Below are 18,603 nucleotides of genomic sequence, written 5' to 3'. Positions count from 1 at the left end.
TTGGGTTTAAAGGCTAAAGGATGAATTTATTTTCTCCCAAGAACTTGTTCCAGAAGACCATAGTCTTCTCTTTCCAAGCACTGACATTTTTATAGATTTGATTTACTTAGCCACCCAAATATGGCACTCTTCTGTGCATGCTATTAAATAGAACAATTTTAGGAAATAACAGAGCACTGAATTTTATAATATACTAAGTTTTCCTAAACTACCCACATGACATTTTAACTTATTTGAATTATAATTCAGAGTCAATATGACAGCTCACTAATGAGAGTAATTGTGGCTTTTGCAGGGTGCTCTCTATCAAAAACTATTACCCAAAGACTAGAGTCATCATACAAATCCTTCAGTCCCATAACAAGGTAAAGTGACACCCCTGAATGCTCAACCTCCTCCTACTGGGTCTGTGAGACTACGTGAACCCTATTACCATCTAATGGATCTACAAATTAGAAAATATTTACCAATCATAGGTGAAATTTGGTGTATGATTAAGATTGTTGATCACTTAAAGATGTCAATGGGAATCAGAATTACCTTAAGCCATCTGACCTAATTTTGCAACTCCAGCTATTTTTGTCTTAAAAAGTAAGAGCAATTAAACACTAACCACTTTCCAATGTGGAATTTATTCTTATCATTCCTTGACCTGAGCACCACATTTATTCGCAAGAATGAAGAGTAAATGATTTCAAGGAAAATTAAATAAAATCTGCCAAGAGCTTTATTGAGGTATGTGTGTATTCTTAATGCTTGACCTACTTTCTACCATGAAACAGGATTTCCTGCCAAAGATTCCCAGCTGGAACTGGAGTACTGGAGACAACATCATCTGTTTTGCTGAGTTAAAGCTTGGATTTATGGCTCAAGGCTGTCTGGTGCCAGGCTTGTGTACCTTTCTAACGTCTTTATTTGTTGAGCAAAACAAAAAGGTAACTTTATAAACTGATGTTGAACCTTGGCTCCTTTCCCATGTCCCACATATTAGGATCACAAATAGAAAAAAAAATTGAGGAAAGCAAGAAGTAAGTCCCCAATAAACGAGATTTGATTTCTGCTTGAGCTGAGAAGAGACTGAGAGATCTAGACTGAAGTTCTAGGTTCTTCTTTGGTCACTTGTATTATTATTTCTGTAGTATTTATTTGTAAACAGAAATCATAATTCTTCTTCTTCCCTACATTTCAGAATGTTATAAATGTAAAAACATTCAAAACTTTGGAAGCACTTTGAGTTATTGAAGGTAGAAAAATAAATATTATATTACTAGTAGAGAAGTCATATTTAAATTTAAATAAAATACGAATAATATAATAATTTATGTTAATAAAATATATATGATACAAATAATAACTAAAATCTAATTTTCCAGATTATTTTGGGAAAGTCCCTGCAGTAGTAATAACAGTAATCACTGATGAGTACTTACTGGGTGTGTTGTTTCCCCTCAGGGATATGTTAATGTATACCTTAGCAATGGATTGTGAAGCTAACTAAGTTGATTGTACAGTTAATTAGTGAAAAGGAGACCAAGAATTCCTGGATCCACAATCTTGCCATTATGCCCTTTGCCTCTACTATTGGGTATCCACCCATGGTCTTCCACATCATGCCTTTGATATCTTTTCCTGAGACAAAGTAAGGGCCTAAAAGGGACTGTTGGGATGAACTTCTACAGCACAAAGTGTTGTCATCTGTTATAGTTTGGATATGAGGTATCTCCCCAAAACTCATGTGTGTGACGATGCAAGTATGTTCAGAGGTGAAATGATTAGATTTTTATAGTTGTAAACTAATCAGTGGATTAATCCATTAATAATATATTAATGGTAACTGCAGGCAGATAGGTCACTAGAAGGCGTGCCTTTGGGGTTTATATTTTATCTCCAGTGAGTGAAGCCCCCTCTCTCTTTGCTTCCTGGTTTCCGTGTTCTGAGCAGCTTTCTTCCACCATGCCAATTGGCCAAGATGTTCTGCCTCACCTTGGGCCCAGAGCAATGGAGTCAGTGCACTAAGGACTGAACCTCCAAAACCATGAACCAAAATAAACTTTTCCTCCTCTAAGTTGTTCTTCTCATTCCCTTGGGACACTTTGGAAAGCTGACTTAAATATCATCCAAATGCCATTCTGATGAAATGCTCCAAGAGAAGAGTTCAAACCCTTGGCTGGTCCTGGTATTCCAGAAGCCTTCCTGAGAGTGACTTTTCTGTCCATTTAATTCTGAATTCAGATTTGCTATTTTGTATACTCCATTTCCTTCTTAGCAGGCCAGTTTTAAAACCACCTTTTGGGAATTATTTCCTCTGTTAAATACAGATTTTTGCACTTTTCCTATTCTTTCCCAGTGCTATTAAGGAAAAGCAAAAAAGGTAAAAGATCCAATAGCTAGCAAAATGCTAACTGAAACAAATATTCTGAAATTCCTTCTATAAACATAAACAAATCTAATATACAGATAAAAAGAGATAACCACCTGGCAAAGTGGCACAAACCCAGCAATTCAGCAGGCTAAGGCAGGAGGATGACAAGTTTGAGGACAACTTCATCAATTTATCAAGGCTTTCAACAACTTAGCAATATGCTGTTTCAAAATTTAAAAATAAATAAAGAAAGAAAAATGGTAGGAGATGAAATTCAGTGATAAAGCACCCTGGGTTCAATCCCTAGTAGTATTTAAAAAGGGTGGGTAGATGCCCATTAGGACAGAGATGACCATCAGGCAGTAGGAAATAAGCTTTGATAAATACACACACACACACATATGTATACACACATACACACACTATGTATGTATATTATACATATATATAAAATATGTATATATATATATATATATATATATATATATATATTTAATAAAGTCTGAAACTCCTTCAAAAATTCAAAAATCCTAAACTGGACAGAATCAGGGCAAGATTTAAAGCTATACTCTACCCTGGTGCTTTAGAGTCTATAACACACCCATTGACTTTGGTTTAGTTACCAGGACTTCAAAGTTTTATGTCCCATTTTTCTCAAATTAGGTACATATGTTCCCTGTCAGTTTTTCCATCAATAAAATGAGGATCATTAATTTCACAATCTCAGTTTTCCAAATATTAATGTCTATAAAACTTATGAGTACTCAGATTAGAAGACATTAAATCAATCCCATGTGTTTTAATTATATGTTTAATATTGTGAGAAATTGTAGTCTGAAAACTGTTTCTAGTTGGTTACGGGTTCAGAGCCTTGAACTCATGGATTCTTCTATCCAGAATCCTATTGCTCTCCTCCCTGATCTCTTAACTCAGGAAGTTTTCTTCATCTCCATGGTTGTTATTTTTACCTTCTTTCAAAAACTGAAACAATAAAAGATTGGAAGCACCAAGCCAACTTCATTGGTAATTTAGACTCAAGTGGTGGTGTGAACTGCCAAATGAGGGAAGCCCTCCTTAGGAGGGGAATTTCAGAGACTGGAAAATGGGAAGAGTCAGCTAAATCTTGGTGTGGAGGAAGGGGGTCAGGGCAAGGTGCTGAGTTATTTGAAATAAGTAGTCCTTCTTAGCAGGCCAGTTTTAAAACCACGAGATGACCATCCGAGGAGAATTTCTGAAGTGGCCATTACTCTCCACAGTGAGAATGCTCTGCTGTTCTTTACTGATCTTTCTTTTATTTCAGGTGAACTCCCCCCCACCACCCAATGCTTTTCCTTTCTCAAATGAATCTGACCTAACTTTCTTATCTACATATAAGAATGTGCCACAGTGAATCTCACCATCATGTATATCCACAAGATACTAATTAGATAGATAGATAGATAGATAGATAGATAGATAGATAGATAGCAAAAAGATCAGGAGAGCAGAGGGAGGAGGGTAGGGTAAAGGGAAGTACTGGTGACTGAATTAGAGCAAGGTCTATTCCATGCTTTTATAATTACATCAAAATGAATTCTAATGTTATGTAACAAAAAGAATCAATTTAAAAAATTGAGAAAATGCTCCAGAGTCTATAGAAAATTCAGATTCTCATCTGAGACTCTGGATTGTAAGGGACTTGTTGTGCTGTATCTATGAGAACAGTGTGGTGGCAATTCTCATGTCAGCAAGTGGGAAGGATGAGGAAGGGTCTTACGCCAAGTCCAGGAGGAGTTACTCAACAACCTCCCTTCAGTCTACATTCAGCCTTTATTAAGACATATCTTCCTCTTCACCTCTCCCAATTGTCTAGAAGTCTACTACTATCTTTGATTTTTACATTATTATTGCCATTCATCAAATTGTATCTTTGAACTCATCTGAATCAATAAAGGATTCTTATTCTGGGTAGAAGGCATGATTATTTTTCTTTGTAGTATATGGTTCATCAGAAGAAAACCAAGATGTTTCAAAACTCATTCTAAACAGTCACCTGCAGAGAGAGAAAACTTAGATTCTTCATTATTGCTCCCATCTTATCATTGTCACTAACTCAAAAACACAGACCACTGTGCTGAAATTAGGAGTGGACCAGAGAGAAGAATTCTAATCCTCAACCAGAGGCTCAAATGCTGTTGTAGATAGGTTTGTTTGTTTGTTTTTAATTGTTGTTGTTTTTGTCTGTTTGTTTGTTATGTTTTTGCTGTGACCAAAATACTGGGCAAGAACAACTTAGAGGGGGAAAAGTTTATTTGGGGTTTACAGTCTCAGAGGTCTCAGTTCATTTTTGCCCAGCTCCATTACTCTGGGCCTAAGGTGATGCAGCACATCATGGGGGGACGGGCCCAGCAGAAGAAAACTGCTCAGCTCATGGAGAGATCAGGAAGCACAGAGAGATGGGGATAGGAGTCATAAGAAAGATGCACCCTTCCAGGGCAGCCCCCCTAGTGACCCACTTTTCCAGTCATGCCCCCCCTGCCTACAGTGACCAGCCAGTCTTTCAAACTAGGATGTACTCATTAGGTTATAGCTCCCAAGATCTAATCATTTCACCTCTGAATATTCTTGCATTAACAGAAGCTTTGAGGAGGGACTTCTCATTCACAAACCATAACAGGACACTGTCTGGGAAGGAAATTAGTCATGGTGTATCTTCCTCATTCTGAACTTTTTAGTGAAAATTGTTTCATTTCTTTCTTCAACATTTGTCCGGTTGTACTTTGTAATATATCTCCTTTCTGTGGAAACTGGTTTGCTGCTTAGAAATATATTCAACTTGTATACACACCTTCCGTGGGACATGATTGTGTGTTACAGATTTCTCCTAAACAGACCTGGCAAAAATACTTCTTGAATAGCCTGAAGAACAAAATCCTGACTCAACGTCTCTCTGATGACTTTGCTGGAATGAGTTTTCCAGAGGTTTCCCGGTAAGTTAAGTAAAATACTTTCCCACCCTCTTCCCACCACAGTATTCTTTCAACACTGTTCATGGAGGGTTCACTGTAGGCCAGAGTCCGTGACAAACCCTGAAAATGAAAGAATGAATAACTTGGAGTCCCTGCAACGATACGATGCATGAGGGATAGTTTTGTGTCAGTCCTAGTTGGTACACTGGCCCAGTGTGCCTTCAGGAGGATTGGAAAACTGCTTTTCTCCCCAGCATGGAACACAGGGTTAGTCATAGCCTTGTAAACTGGCACCCTGCTTCTCTCTCTCTCTTCTCACAACTCTTTGTCTTCCTTCCCAGGCTCTGCTTTGTGAAGATGAACCTTATGCTGATAGCCATCGAATACAAGTCCCTCTTTCAGAGTGGTTACTGGTACCAATAAGGCTTCTTCCCATTTTGTTGTTGTTGTTGTTGTTTGTTTGAGAAAAAGCTTTATGATTAAGAATTTTTTAAAGGTAGAAACATAACTAAGCTTTTGGCCATAAAAATATAAAGATATATATAGAGATATAAAAATATATAGAGAGATATAACTAAGCCAGTCTCTTGGGCACCCAACCCAGGCTCCCATTGCTATGATGCTCTTGGTGCTGTCTTAAATTATGGGTTAGAATGGTTTTCCTAGTAGCTAACCATTTTGTTTTTGTTCCTAGTACCCTGCCATGGTTCTGCCTTATGAGCAGGAGAGAGTAGAAATGGTCAAGTCTCAGAGTTGTTCCTTTTAACAACATTATCAGATCTTGAAGGTCTTGACCATAAATCAATACCATGAAATAGTATTATTTGGAATAAAAATACTCCCATGAACTCTAGCCTTAGAAAATAAGATGCAACATCTCATAAAATGGGAACTTGACTTTTCTACTGAACAAAGTCTGCTGTTGGTTGATAAGGCCGATGAAAGAAAAAGGTAATATCACCAGACCATTCATTCGCATTTTTGGAGAAACTGTAAGTGGATAATATGAGAAGTTGTCATGTAATAAAAAATAAAATTTAGGATGAACTGAAGTACATAAACATAAATGAGAGAAGTAAGAAGGAAAGTGAATCAACTATAGTAATATGGAGGTAAAAATGCTAAAATGTAAACAGTGGTGACTAACTGGGATGAGGATCAAGAAATGCTACTTTTGTAGATTGAAGAAGGCAAGTTAATGAATCTCTAAGACCCCTGCCAGCTCCAAAATTGGTATTACAAGAAATCCTAGAATTATACAAAACATTCGAAATTAGGTAATTCAGATACACCATGAAGGAGTTATTTTGCATAAATGGCTTGAAAGAAGAAAAGAACTCTTTGAATAGGGAAGTTGCAGAAGGTAGCTGGGCAAAAGAAATCAGTGGGGTACCATCGGTTGGAATCATTAGGAAGAGAATAACCAATAGTATTATTTGACCGGCTAAATCTACTTAACAGTTTTGTGGTGCTCAAGAAGATCTCAATTTCAAGAGAATTTCACTATTTCAAGAAAATTTAACAATTTAAACCTATGTATCTAAACATCTGCAGAAATGCGACTTTCTACCAGAAACAGGTCCTCATTAAAAGAATAGTGTCAGAATATTTAACCAGGCAGTTTGGGTTTCTGACTGGCAAAAACATTATCAAGTTTTGGTAACATCCTTGGCCTTCAAGAATCTGAGCTATGCATCAAAATTATTTTCAAAATTCAAAGGACAAAGAGATTCCCAAATCCCTTATCTGACTACAAAATCAAAATCTCCAGGGGTGGGACCTTAGACATGTTTAAAGTCTCTATAATTTCTCCAGTTTATTCACCAGCCTCTGGAAATTGGCCTTTGGACCACATGCTGTTCATACCATTTCCAACTCTAACACTCTAGTTTTCTTTAAGCTTTATTAAAATGACTGTTAGGACATTACAAACCAGAAACATGAATGTTTCGCAGGCAGCCAATTTCCACATGGATTAAAAAGGTCCTGGTGCTATTTACCTCCTCTACACATCTGCCTTAATGGAAAAAGGACCTGCTCCAACAAATTTAACTTTAGTTTCTCATTGAAAAGTCAAGTGAATCAAAAGGATTAAATCCTGGCTTAGGGAATGTATTGATTATAGTAATCTCTCACATAGCTGCTGCTTCATGACCATAGGCATTTTATATACATTCATTCTCCTGTCCTCTAACCCTGCAGTGCAATGTGTGTAATTATTAGCTCCATTTTGTTGTTGTTGTTGTTGTTCAGAAAGATTAATTAACTTTTCCAAGTTCACACAACTCTCAAGTGGCAAAGCCAGGATCTGAATGCATACAATCTGGCACCAGGGACTATGCTTCTGATCACCATTGTGTACTAAATCCACCTCAGTCACTATTGGTAGAAAGAAGACTAGACATCTCTATAGCTGGGCCTCAGCCAAGTGTACTGAAATACCAAGGGAAACCTATCTTTTGTCCCCATTCATTTTCTCTTCTAACTGATTCACTTAAATGTGCTCTAAAATTTGCAAATGCCCTGGATTATCATAAGGCATTGTCTTAGGGAATAATTTGTCACCTGCTAAGAGATTGTTTGATCTGACCCTAGTCAGGCAATGTAATGAGTTTGGTCCAGTGGCAAATATTCTGTAATAGAGCAACTGGCTATGTAGGGAAGATCAAACAATAACTCTGGTTTGGAAAGGTCCAAAAAAGTTTACCTCTTTTCTCAAATTCAGTACGATACACTATTGTGACAATACCTCTGTAGCTAGATATTTAACATGAGTTCAGAGAACCCTCCCACCCATAGCATCCAGACAAAGAGGAGAAATATGGGAAACTCAATAACATAAATGCTGTGACTCTACTTTGTGTACAACCAGAGATATGAAAAATTGTGCTATATGTGTGTAATATGAATTATAATGCATTCTGCTGTCATATATAACAAATTAGAATAAATAAAAAATGTTAAAATAAAAAACTATAATAGAATACTGTGGCAAGCAGTATCATAGATACAAATTTATAAGACAAAATTTCCATATAAGCAATAAGAAAATAGAGAATCAAATTGTCTAAGTAATGTAGAATAGGCATAATTCGAATGGATTCTGCTCTCAAAAACCTTGCAAACAAAATAGAAAAAAAAAGAAGAAGAAGAAGTAAAAAAATGTGTCTTCAAAAGCTGCATGGATAAATAAATGGAACTTTTGAAACTAGCTGGTTAATTAGATATAATTCCATTTTAAAGATGTGTGGCCTGAGGATGAAAAACCCTAGCATCACTGTAAGACGAGCAACTATGAGGTCCTGATTTATTTGCAGTTTGATAGCCATGTCAACATAGCATCATGTGTCTGAATGGGTTGGACCATCTTAGATTCATGACACAACCCAGGAGGAACTTCTCTTCAGTGTGGCTGTGCATGCAGCTTAATAGTCAGGTGGTTGCATGGTCCCCTCAGCATATTTAGCAGCAGTCAAACAAAGGATTACATGTAGTCACATTCACATTTTCCACTATGTTTGGCAGAAAAAGAAGATTGAGTCCTATTAACTCAGCAACTTAGGAAGTCCCCTGGTAATGACAGAATGAAATACCACAGAAAATCAGCCTCAGACATCAGAGGGAAAAGTTATTGTATTTGTGTTTTCCATTTTCAGTGGTCTGATACTAAATCCACCTGCACAAATTAAGCTAAGGAAGAATACATTAGGATTCTTTATTGCTGAATCGCCAAAAGAAGTCAAAAGGTAATTTTTTTTTATTACGTTATGGGGGTGGGCAGTGCCTAAAGCACATACAACATAATGGGAGGCAGGCTGAATCAGTACACCATGCCTTCCTAGTGTGAAGACTCACATAAGTCATTCTTGATTTGCTTTCATTGTCCAGAGCCTTATTTTACTGTGCCACCTGTCACAGTGATGTGTATAATCCTGAGCTAATTGAAAAATGTGACTGCAAAAGTAAGAGCCGACATCACCTCTCAGGTAATCAAACTTTATATTTAGCTGCCCTTAACCCAGCTTTTAAGGTTCTGGCCAAGGAAAGAGAAGAGGGTTCCATCAACTAAAAGACAATTCCCCTTTAAATTTGGCCAAGATGAGTCATACTTTTTTCCCCGCTGGGTGTCCAAAAACTAAGATTTAGTCTAACTCAACTGCCCTACGGACAAATGAGTTCCAAAAGATATTAAGTAATGTCCAAAGTCACATAACTAGTTAGTGGCGTCACCAAACTCAATTCCAAGCATGCAGACTTTCAATCCATTGCTTTTTCACTCTTTCACACTGGTCTTCCAACTTTGGCCTGATAATTCATGCTGTATTTTACTGTTCTCTTGGTCATGAGGATGTCACCTCCTGACTGTTCCTTGTGAATTCTGTTTCCATAACAGATGGCAGGCAGTTTAAAGTTTATTCATTTTGACGCAGTGGCAAGGGAATGTAACTTTCTCTATTTTTCTCCCGGGCTTAGCAACAACCATTTTCACTTAAATGCAGGAAAAGGAAAATTAATCTTAAGTAGTTATGATAGCTTAGTCTCTTCTGGTTTAAAAGTTAGTTTCTTCCAGGTGCATTCAGATTCTTTGGGTAAAATCTCAGTGTTTCAGAATTTAAACTCAGTCAACTTAAAAATGTAAATTTTTTAAGAGGGATGTTTCTTATTCCTAAGATTATTATTCTCTCCTTATCTTCAGAATGCTACTTAAACGCAGAAATAAACTTGCTTAGCATCATGATTGTTCCTATAGCAGACAGCAAATACAAATTCCTCCTGAGGCATGCAGTTCCTTGTCCCCTTTGGTCTGTAATTGTCACCCTCTGTGACCCTCACATTGGCAATCAATAAATCTGCTCCATTTAGTTTGCAGTCATTTATTATGGAAACCCATTGTCCTTGTCATAGTCTCTAGTCTTGAGGTCTGTGAAACCCTCCTTTTCCATAATTCCAATCTCTTTGCATTCTCTATGTTACTTTGGTCCCTCTGCTGTTTAGGATTTTTTCAATCTCCCCATGTGTGTTACTCAGCTTTCCATCACTGTGACAATGAGCCTGAGAAAAATAACTTAAAGGAAGAAAAGATTCATTTTGTCCCACAGTTTCAGAGGTTTTAGTCCATAGTCACTTGGCCCCATCCCTTGGGCTTGAGATGAGGCAGAACAGCATGGCAAGGAGTGTGGGGTAGAGCAAAGCTGCTCAACTCAGGGTGACAGGGGAAGCAGAGAGAAGGAGAGAAGGAACCAGATATCCCTTTCTGGGGCTTGCATCCAGTGGCCTATGTTTTTCAATTGTGTCATCAGCTGGGGAACAAGTCTTCAACACATGAGCCTTTGGGTCACATTCCAGATCAAAACCATAACAGCCTGTATACATGTCTGACAGGTTGCGGGATCCTAGATGAGTGCCCTCCTGAGACTTCTCTCTGCTTGCACACCCACACTGCCCTGCCTCTTCCTGTGCAGTCTGCTGGCATTATTACTTCACATGTTCCAGGTAGTCTACCAAGAGAACGGTGAAAGGGAAATTCCTCTCTCATACCCTCCCCTTGCCCATCACAAAACTTTCACGTTTTCCTTTTTCTTCCCAATCTCTCACCAGCCTGAAGAAGTGTATAGTGTCTGTGTGTAAGGGTGGGAGACTTGGTCATGTCTCAGTGGTCTAGGATCTTTTTTGTTTAGTTGTAGATTAAATAACATAAAATAAGCACCATACCCAATGCAAGTGTACAATTCAGTGGAGGTTAGCAAATGAACACAGTTGTGCAACCGTCACAACAATCAATTTAGAACATTTTTCTCTTCTCAAAAAGAAACTCAACACCTGATAACAGTCACTCCGAGTTTTCCCCTACCTACACCTGTGGAAAACACTCATCTGTTTTCTGTCTCTACAGCTTTGCCCATTCTATTCATTTAGTCACAAGAGAATCATACACTATATATACTTATACCACATATAGCATTTTATATGACTCCTTTAGAAAACTCAGCCACACTCTAGCATGTATCAATACCTCACTCCTTTTTATGAATAAATAATATTCTTTTGTATGCAAATACCTTGCTTTGTTTACCCACTCACTTGTTAACTGTTCTTAGGTCTCTTTCGAACTTTTGGATATTGACTAGAATGCTGCTATGAACATTGATATACAGATAACTGTTCAAGTTCCTGCTTTTGAAATTTTCTGTACATATACTCAGAAATAAGATGCCTAAGTCAAATGTTAATTCTATATTTTCTTTTTTAATATAATTTTTTTCAAGAGAGAGAGAGAGAGAGAATTTTAATATTTATTTTTTTTTAGTTTTCGGTGGACACAACATCTTTGTTTGTATGTGGTGCTGAGGATCGAACCTGAGCCGCATGCATGCCAGGCGAGCACGCTACCTCTTGAGCCACATCCCCAGCCCCAATTCTATATTTTAATCCCAAGGAAACACTATACTGTTTTCACAGCAGCTACATCATTTTACCTTCATACCAGCAATGCACAAGGGTCTCTATGTCTCCACATTCTCATCAACACTTTTTAACTCCCATAATTTTTGTTTTGTTCTTCAGTTATAATCATCCTAATGGATGATGTGAAGTGATATCTCAGTATGGTTTTGATATTTCCCTGATAGTGATGTTGAGCATCTGTTCTTGAGGATCTCATTGACCATTTTTGTATCTTCTTTAAAGAAATAGTACTCAGATCTTATTTTAATTAGGTCATCATCTTTCTATTAATATGAGTTGTAAAAAGTCCGTAGGTAGTCTGAGAACCCATCCCTTATCAGAGATATGATTGGAAAATATTTTCTCTCATTTTGTGGTTTGCATTTTCATTTTCTTCAAATACTTTGAAGCACATTTTTAATTTTGATGAAGTTCAATGATGTATTTTTTTTCTTTTGTCACTTGTGTTTTCATGCAATATCTAAGAAGGTTTTGACCAACCTAAGGTCATAAAGATTTGCACTGAGAATTTTGGGCTCTTACAATTAGTGCTGTGATCCATTTTGAGTTGACTTTTGTGTATAATGTAAGGAAAGAGTCCAACTTGGTTCTTTTCGGTGTGGATATTCATATATCCCAGAACCATTTGTTGAAATGATTATTCTTTTCCCATTGAACTGTTCATGGCAATCTTTAAAAAATAAATAATAATTAATTAAAATGTGTGGGTTTACGTCTGAAGTCTAAATCTAAATTTTATTCTATTAATCTATGTCTAGCCTTATAATAAGTACCATACTGTCTTGATTATTACAGTTTTGAAGTAAGTTTTGATGTTGGGACATATGAGTTCTCCAACTTTGTTGTTCTTAATCAAGGTTATTTTGGTTATTCTGGATTTTTGCATTACCATATGTGTTTTAGGATTGGTGTGTCAATTTCTGTAAGGAAGCTAGATGGACTTTGACTTTGATTGTGTTGAGTTTATAAGTCTATTTTGGAAATATTGATATATTAAGTAATCCAATCTATAAACATATTTTACGTCTGTTTAGTTCTTTAATTTCTTTCAACAATTTTTTTGTTTAGTTTTCAGTTCTCAGGTCTTATATTACTTTTGTTAAATTGTGAAGTGTTTTATGGTTTTTATTATTGTAAATGACATTGTTTTCTTAGTTTCATTTTAGAGATATGATTCATTATATCATATAGACATACACTTGATTTTTTTCTCTTTTTTTTTTTGGTACTTTGAATTGAACTCAGGATCACTTGATCACTGAACAACATCTCCAGCCCTAGTTTGTATTTTATTTAGAGACAGAATCTCACTGAGTTGCTTAGTGCCTCACCATTGCTGAGACTGTCTTTGATCTCACAATCCTCCTGCCTCAGCCTCCTGAGCCACTGGGATTATAGGTGTGTGCCACCACACCCGGCACAATTGATTTTTGTATATTGATAGAGTATTCTGCAACCTTGCTGAGACCAATAATTTGTTTTATTGCCTTCCATTTAACTTCTTGCCTAGTTCTCTGGTACAACCCGCTAGGATATGTTGAATAGAAGCAGTGAGATCCCAAACCCTTATTTCATTCCTACCTCAGGGGAAAATATTCAGTCTTCCACCATCAGGTATCATGTCAGCTATGAATTTCTCATAGATAGCTTTTATCTGGCTGAGGAAGTTCTGCTCTATTACTAAATGGTTAAAATGTTTCTCTTGTGAAAGGTTTTAACTTGATTTTTTTTCCTTTCTCTTTATTGAGATAATCATGCTTTTGTCTTTTACTCTGCTGATATGGTGCATTACATTAATTGATTTTCAGATGCTAAACTAACCTTGTGTCCTGAGATAAATCCCACTTGATCATAGTGTGAAATCATTTTTATGCGTTGCTGGATTTGGTTTGGCAGCATTGTGTTGAAGAATTTCACATCTAAATTCAATGGAGATTTTGGTCTGTGCTTCCCTTTTATTATGATGTCTTTGTCTGCTTTTGCTATCAGGGAAAAAAAACACTTCATTGTTTGAGTTGGAAAGTGTTTCTCCTCTTCATGTTTTGGAAGAGCTCGAGAATTAGTGTTGATTCTTCTTTGAACATGCAGTAAAATTTTACCTGTGAGAGAATCTGGGGCTAACTATATATACGTTTTTGATTATTAATTTACCACCTTCCCTTATTCTTAATTGTGTAGATTTTCAAATTCTTCTTGAAAACTATTTGATAATTTGGCTTTCTAGAACTTTGTTTACTTACTCTATGCTGTCAAACCTCCCATCAAGTATCATAGACATAAGTATCATCTTGTATCTCTTTTTATTTTTTATCAGGTCAGTACAATATTCACTATTTCATGTCTGATCTTAGTCATATGAATGTGACCTTTTGTGTGTGGCCAGGCTTGCTCAAATGTTTGTCAATATTGTTGATCTTTTCAAAGAAATTATTTTTGTTTTAATTCATCTTACTCTAGTGTTTTTTATTCTTTAATTGATTCATGCCCACTCAAATGTTTTTTATTTCCTTCTTTCTGCTTGATTTTTGTTAACTTCTCTTTCTTTTCTTCAGTGTCTATGATGAAAAGTTAAGTTGAACCTTGATTTCAGGTCTTTTTTTTAAAAAAAAAAAAGATAGGCAACTACTTCTATAACTGTTCTCCAGCACTCATGAGGGGCATGCCATATTTTTGATATATTGTGCATTTATTCTCATTCACATAGAAGTATTTTATAATTTCCCTTGTGATTTCTTTTTTTTCCCCATTGATTACTTATGTGCTGGTTGTTTTAATTTCTACCTACTTAGAAATTTATCTGATTTTCTGGTTTTGTTGCTTTAGTTCATTTTATTATGGTTGGAAAACATACGTTTTATTATTTAAATTCTTTTAAATTTATTGAAACTTTCTCTGTGGCTTAGTATGCAGTCTATCCTGAATAGCTTTCAATGTACACTTGAGAAGAAGATTGTGCACTCTTGGCTTATCAGGAGGAGTATCTATACACATCTGTCAAGTCTAGGTCGTTATCAGGTTGTTCAGCCCTTCTGTTTGCTTTCTGAGCTTTCTAGTTGTTCTAGCTACTATTGAAAGTGAAGTGCTGATGTCTTCAAATATTATTGATGTTGAATTGTCCATTTCTCCCTTCAAACCTGTTAATTTGAAACATACTCATACATTTTTCCTTTATATTTTCCTATGTAAATATTTCATTATAGATGTTCTTCTTCATGAGGATTTGTGTTAATATCAAACATTCCTTCCTTTCAACCTCAGGGACTCCCATTAGTATTCATTCTAGGACATATATTCTGTGCTAGCAACAAACTAAGATTTGTCAGTCTTAAAATGTTCTAATTTATTCATCACTTTTCATGGATAGTTTTGCCACATGGAGAATTCTTTGTAGGCAGTTGTTTTTTATTCAGCACTTTATTTAATGTCACTTCTTTCTGGTCTCCATTTTTCTTGATTAAAAGTCACCTTTTAAGGTTGTGGGGAAGCTTCCTTTATAAATAAAGAATCATTTTTCTCTTGCGGCTCTGACAATTTTTTTTTTTTGTCATTGGGTTTCAACACTTTAATTATGAAGTGTCTAGCTATGGAGATTTCTTGGAATTTATACAACTTAAAGTTTATTGAACTTCTTAGTTGTGTAGATTAATGTTTTACATGTAATTTAAGAAGTTTCTTGTTATTAGTTTTTCAAATATTCTTTCTATCTCTTTCTTTTTTTCCTCTCCTGTACCTTTCATTAAATATGTTAATCCATTGAATGATATCCCAAAGGTCTCTTAAACTCTGTTCAGTATTCTTTATTCAGTTTTCCTCTGTCACCCACACTGGATAATCTCCATTGATGTATCTTTGAATTTGTCAATTCTTTCTTTGTATACTGAAATTTGATCTTGAGCTCCTCTTGCCAATTTTTCAGTTCAATTATTGTAATTTTCAACTCCAGGATTTCTACTTTGTTTCTTTATATAATTCATAACTATTTACTGACATTCTGAATTTTTAAGTTATACTCAAATATTTTAGTTCTTAATATGTTTTTCCTTAGATCTTTAACTATATTCAAAATAGCAGATTTAAAGTGTTTGACTAGTAAGTATAATTCTGAATGTTCTTAAGGACAGTGTCTATTAGTAGCTTTTCCCACTGGGCATTGGTTATACTTTATTGTTTCTTTCTGTGCCTTAAAATAACTTGTTGAAAACTAGACATTGAAATGATTATAATTTGGCAGTATGTAAATCAGATTCTCTTACCCTCTTTCTTAATGTTTCTTGCTTTTTTTATAATTGTCATAATTTGCTTAGTGACTTTTCTGATCTAATTCTGTGAAATCTGTATATCTGCCATTTGTAGCCACTGAAAATTCTGTTAGTATAGTGGTCATCGTATACTTAGACAGATTTTGTTAAATGCATGGAACCAATAATTCTATATCAGTGTTTGTCAAAGGATTCTGTACTTGCATTGAGTCATGCCCTCAGTATTCAGCTAGATAGTTGACCACTCTGCTTTAACCTTCACTTCCTGTTTGCACAGAAACTCAAAATCAGTTACAGATCACAGCTTAGGGCCTTCCTGAGCATCATCACATCTGTGCATAATGCTGGGAAAAAGCATTATTATTTAGATTCCCAGGAATATTACAGAGCTTCCCAAAATACCTATGCACATCTCATTCTTTGGTCTTCCCTTTAGGATACACTGATAGGCTATTGCTTCCCTAAGTGCTATGTATTTCCTCAGGTACCGTGCTATTAGAAAACTCATTAAAAATCTCTGGGGAGAGACTTTTAGTACTAGGTAATTTCAAGTGAGGTTGAAGGAAAAAAAGCATTCAAGTTGTTCATCCAGAGAGCTAACAGACAAGTCAAATAATGACTCTTCCTTGGAAATAAGGCTTTGAAAGAACTGAAGTTGTGCTTTCCTCTTCTGTGGCATTATTTTTTCAAGGCTACCAATAAGCTAAGGAGCTGTGGGGGAACTGGTATAAATTAAAACATCACAATTTTTTAATTTTTTATTTGTTCTTTTCATCCATAACAGTAGAATGTATTTTGACATCATACATACACAGAGTATAACTTCCCATTTTTATGATTGTACAAGATGTGGAGTTACCCTGATTGTGCATTCATATATGAACATAGGAAAGTTATGTCCAATTCATTCTACTGTCTTTCCTATTCCAATCACCCCTCTCTTCCCTTCATTTCCCTTTGTCTAATCTGATGAACTTCTATTCTTTGCTTCCCGCCTTCGCCCTGCTTATTGTTAGTTAACATCCATAGATCAGAGAGAACATGCAGCCTTTGGTTTGGGGAGGTTGGCTTATTTCAATTAGCATGACAGTCTCCAGTTCCATACGTTTACCGGCATATGAATAATTTCATTCTGCTTTAAGTCTGAGTAATGTTCCATTGTGTATATACACCCCATTTTCTTTATCTATTTATCTGTTGATGGGCATCTAGGTTGGTTCCATAGGTTAATTATTGTGAATTGAGCTGATATTAATATTTATATGGCTAATGTTATATACTACATGTGATGTCTGTATTTCTACAGTTCGTAGCCACTGAAGATTCTGTTAATTTAGTGGTCATCTTATAATTGCATCACTATTATCGCATAACTGCATCACTGTTACATACTACATCACTGTACTATGCTGATTTTAAGTCCTTTGGGTATATGCTGAGAAGTGGGTAACTGGGTCAAATGGAAAACACCACAATTTTTCCTGTTCTTACTAAGATGTATTTATTTCTTTGATTAAATATTTCCTGGTTTGATGGTGGTTAATTTTCATTTGTGTAAAAAAAAAGTGACAGTTTTTGCCAATTTATTCTGTGTGTTATGGAAGGGCAACGTTCTGAGGTCCTTATTCTATACCATATGTTTCCTGGTATCTTATCTTTATGTTTTAAAGATAGTTTTTCTGGACATAGAATTATTGACTGATACTTTATTTCAACACTTAGTATATGTCATATATGTATGTGTATATGTGTGTATGTATGTGTGTGTATGTAGATATTATATATATATAAAACACTGCTTTTTGCTTCCATTCTTTATGAGAAGTCAGCCATAAATCTTATTGGTTTTCCTTTGTAAATCACATTTCATTTTTCTCTTGACAAGTTTTTCTTCTTTTCTTTGGCTTTCAACATTGTCACTGTGATGTATCTGTCTGGATATTTTCCTGTTAATCCTACCTAATATAATGTAGTAGTGTGAATAATGCCTCCTGAAGGTATCTGGCAGTATGTGAATGTTATCTCATGTGGCAAAATGAACTTTATAGATGGGCTTAAATTAAGGATCTAGATATGGGGGGATTATCTTGGATTATTTAGGTGGAACCTAATGTACTAAGAAGGGTCCTCATAAGAGAGAAGCAGAGGGAGACTTACGTACATGGAGAAGAAGAAGTTTCTATTGCCTGCCTGTTCCATACTTAAAGGACTTTTGTGATTACATAGGACCTACTTAGATAATCTAGGAAAATCTCTTTATGTTACAGTCAGCTAATTAGCAGCTTTAATTCTATCTACACACTTTAGTCCCTCTTGTCACATAACATATTTGCAGGTCCTTGGGACCTAGGTATTGTTTGTTTATTTGGAAAGGGATGGGTGAGACATTTTTCTACCTACCACATATTCCTTAAATCATTTGTAAAGGTTATCATAACAAATTATTAAAACCTTGGTGACTTGAAATAATAAAACTTGATTCTCTCACAATTCTAGAGATCAACAAGCCCCCAATCAAGGTACTAGCAGTGTCCCACTTCTTCTGAAGGAGTTAATGGAGTACCTCTCC

General features: G+C 35.8%; 1 protein-coding gene across 1 annotated transcript in view; it reads left to right on the top strand.

Annotated features, from left to right (window-relative positions):
* Window positions 1-18,603, top strand: part of Kcnu1 (potassium calcium-activated channel subfamily U member 1) — a 177,238-nt gene that overhangs the window by 76,288 nt on the left and 82,347 nt on the right. The window contains exons 13-18 of the mRNA XM_027939273.2: window positions 296-365; window positions 783-935; window positions 5,219-5,331; window positions 5,652-5,723; window positions 8,967-9,056; window positions 9,199-9,296. Of these exons, the coding sequence (XP_027795074.2) occupies window positions 296-365; window positions 783-935; window positions 5,219-5,331; window positions 5,652-5,723; window positions 8,967-9,056; window positions 9,199-9,296 (596 nt within the window). The remainder of the gene's footprint in view (window positions 1-295; window positions 366-782; window positions 936-5,218; window positions 5,332-5,651; window positions 5,724-8,966; window positions 9,057-9,198; window positions 9,297-18,603) is intronic.

This window comes from Marmota flaviventris, chromosome 3, assembly GCF_047511675.1.
Source record: "Marmota flaviventris isolate mMarFla1 chromosome 3, mMarFla1.hap1, whole genome shotgun sequence".
In the NCBI taxonomy this organism is placed as follows: Eukaryota; Metazoa; Chordata; class Mammalia; order Rodentia; family Sciuridae; genus Marmota; species Marmota flaviventris.
The sequence above is the reverse complement of the archived record's forward strand: the minus strand, read 5'-3'. Positions and strand labels throughout refer to the sequence as shown.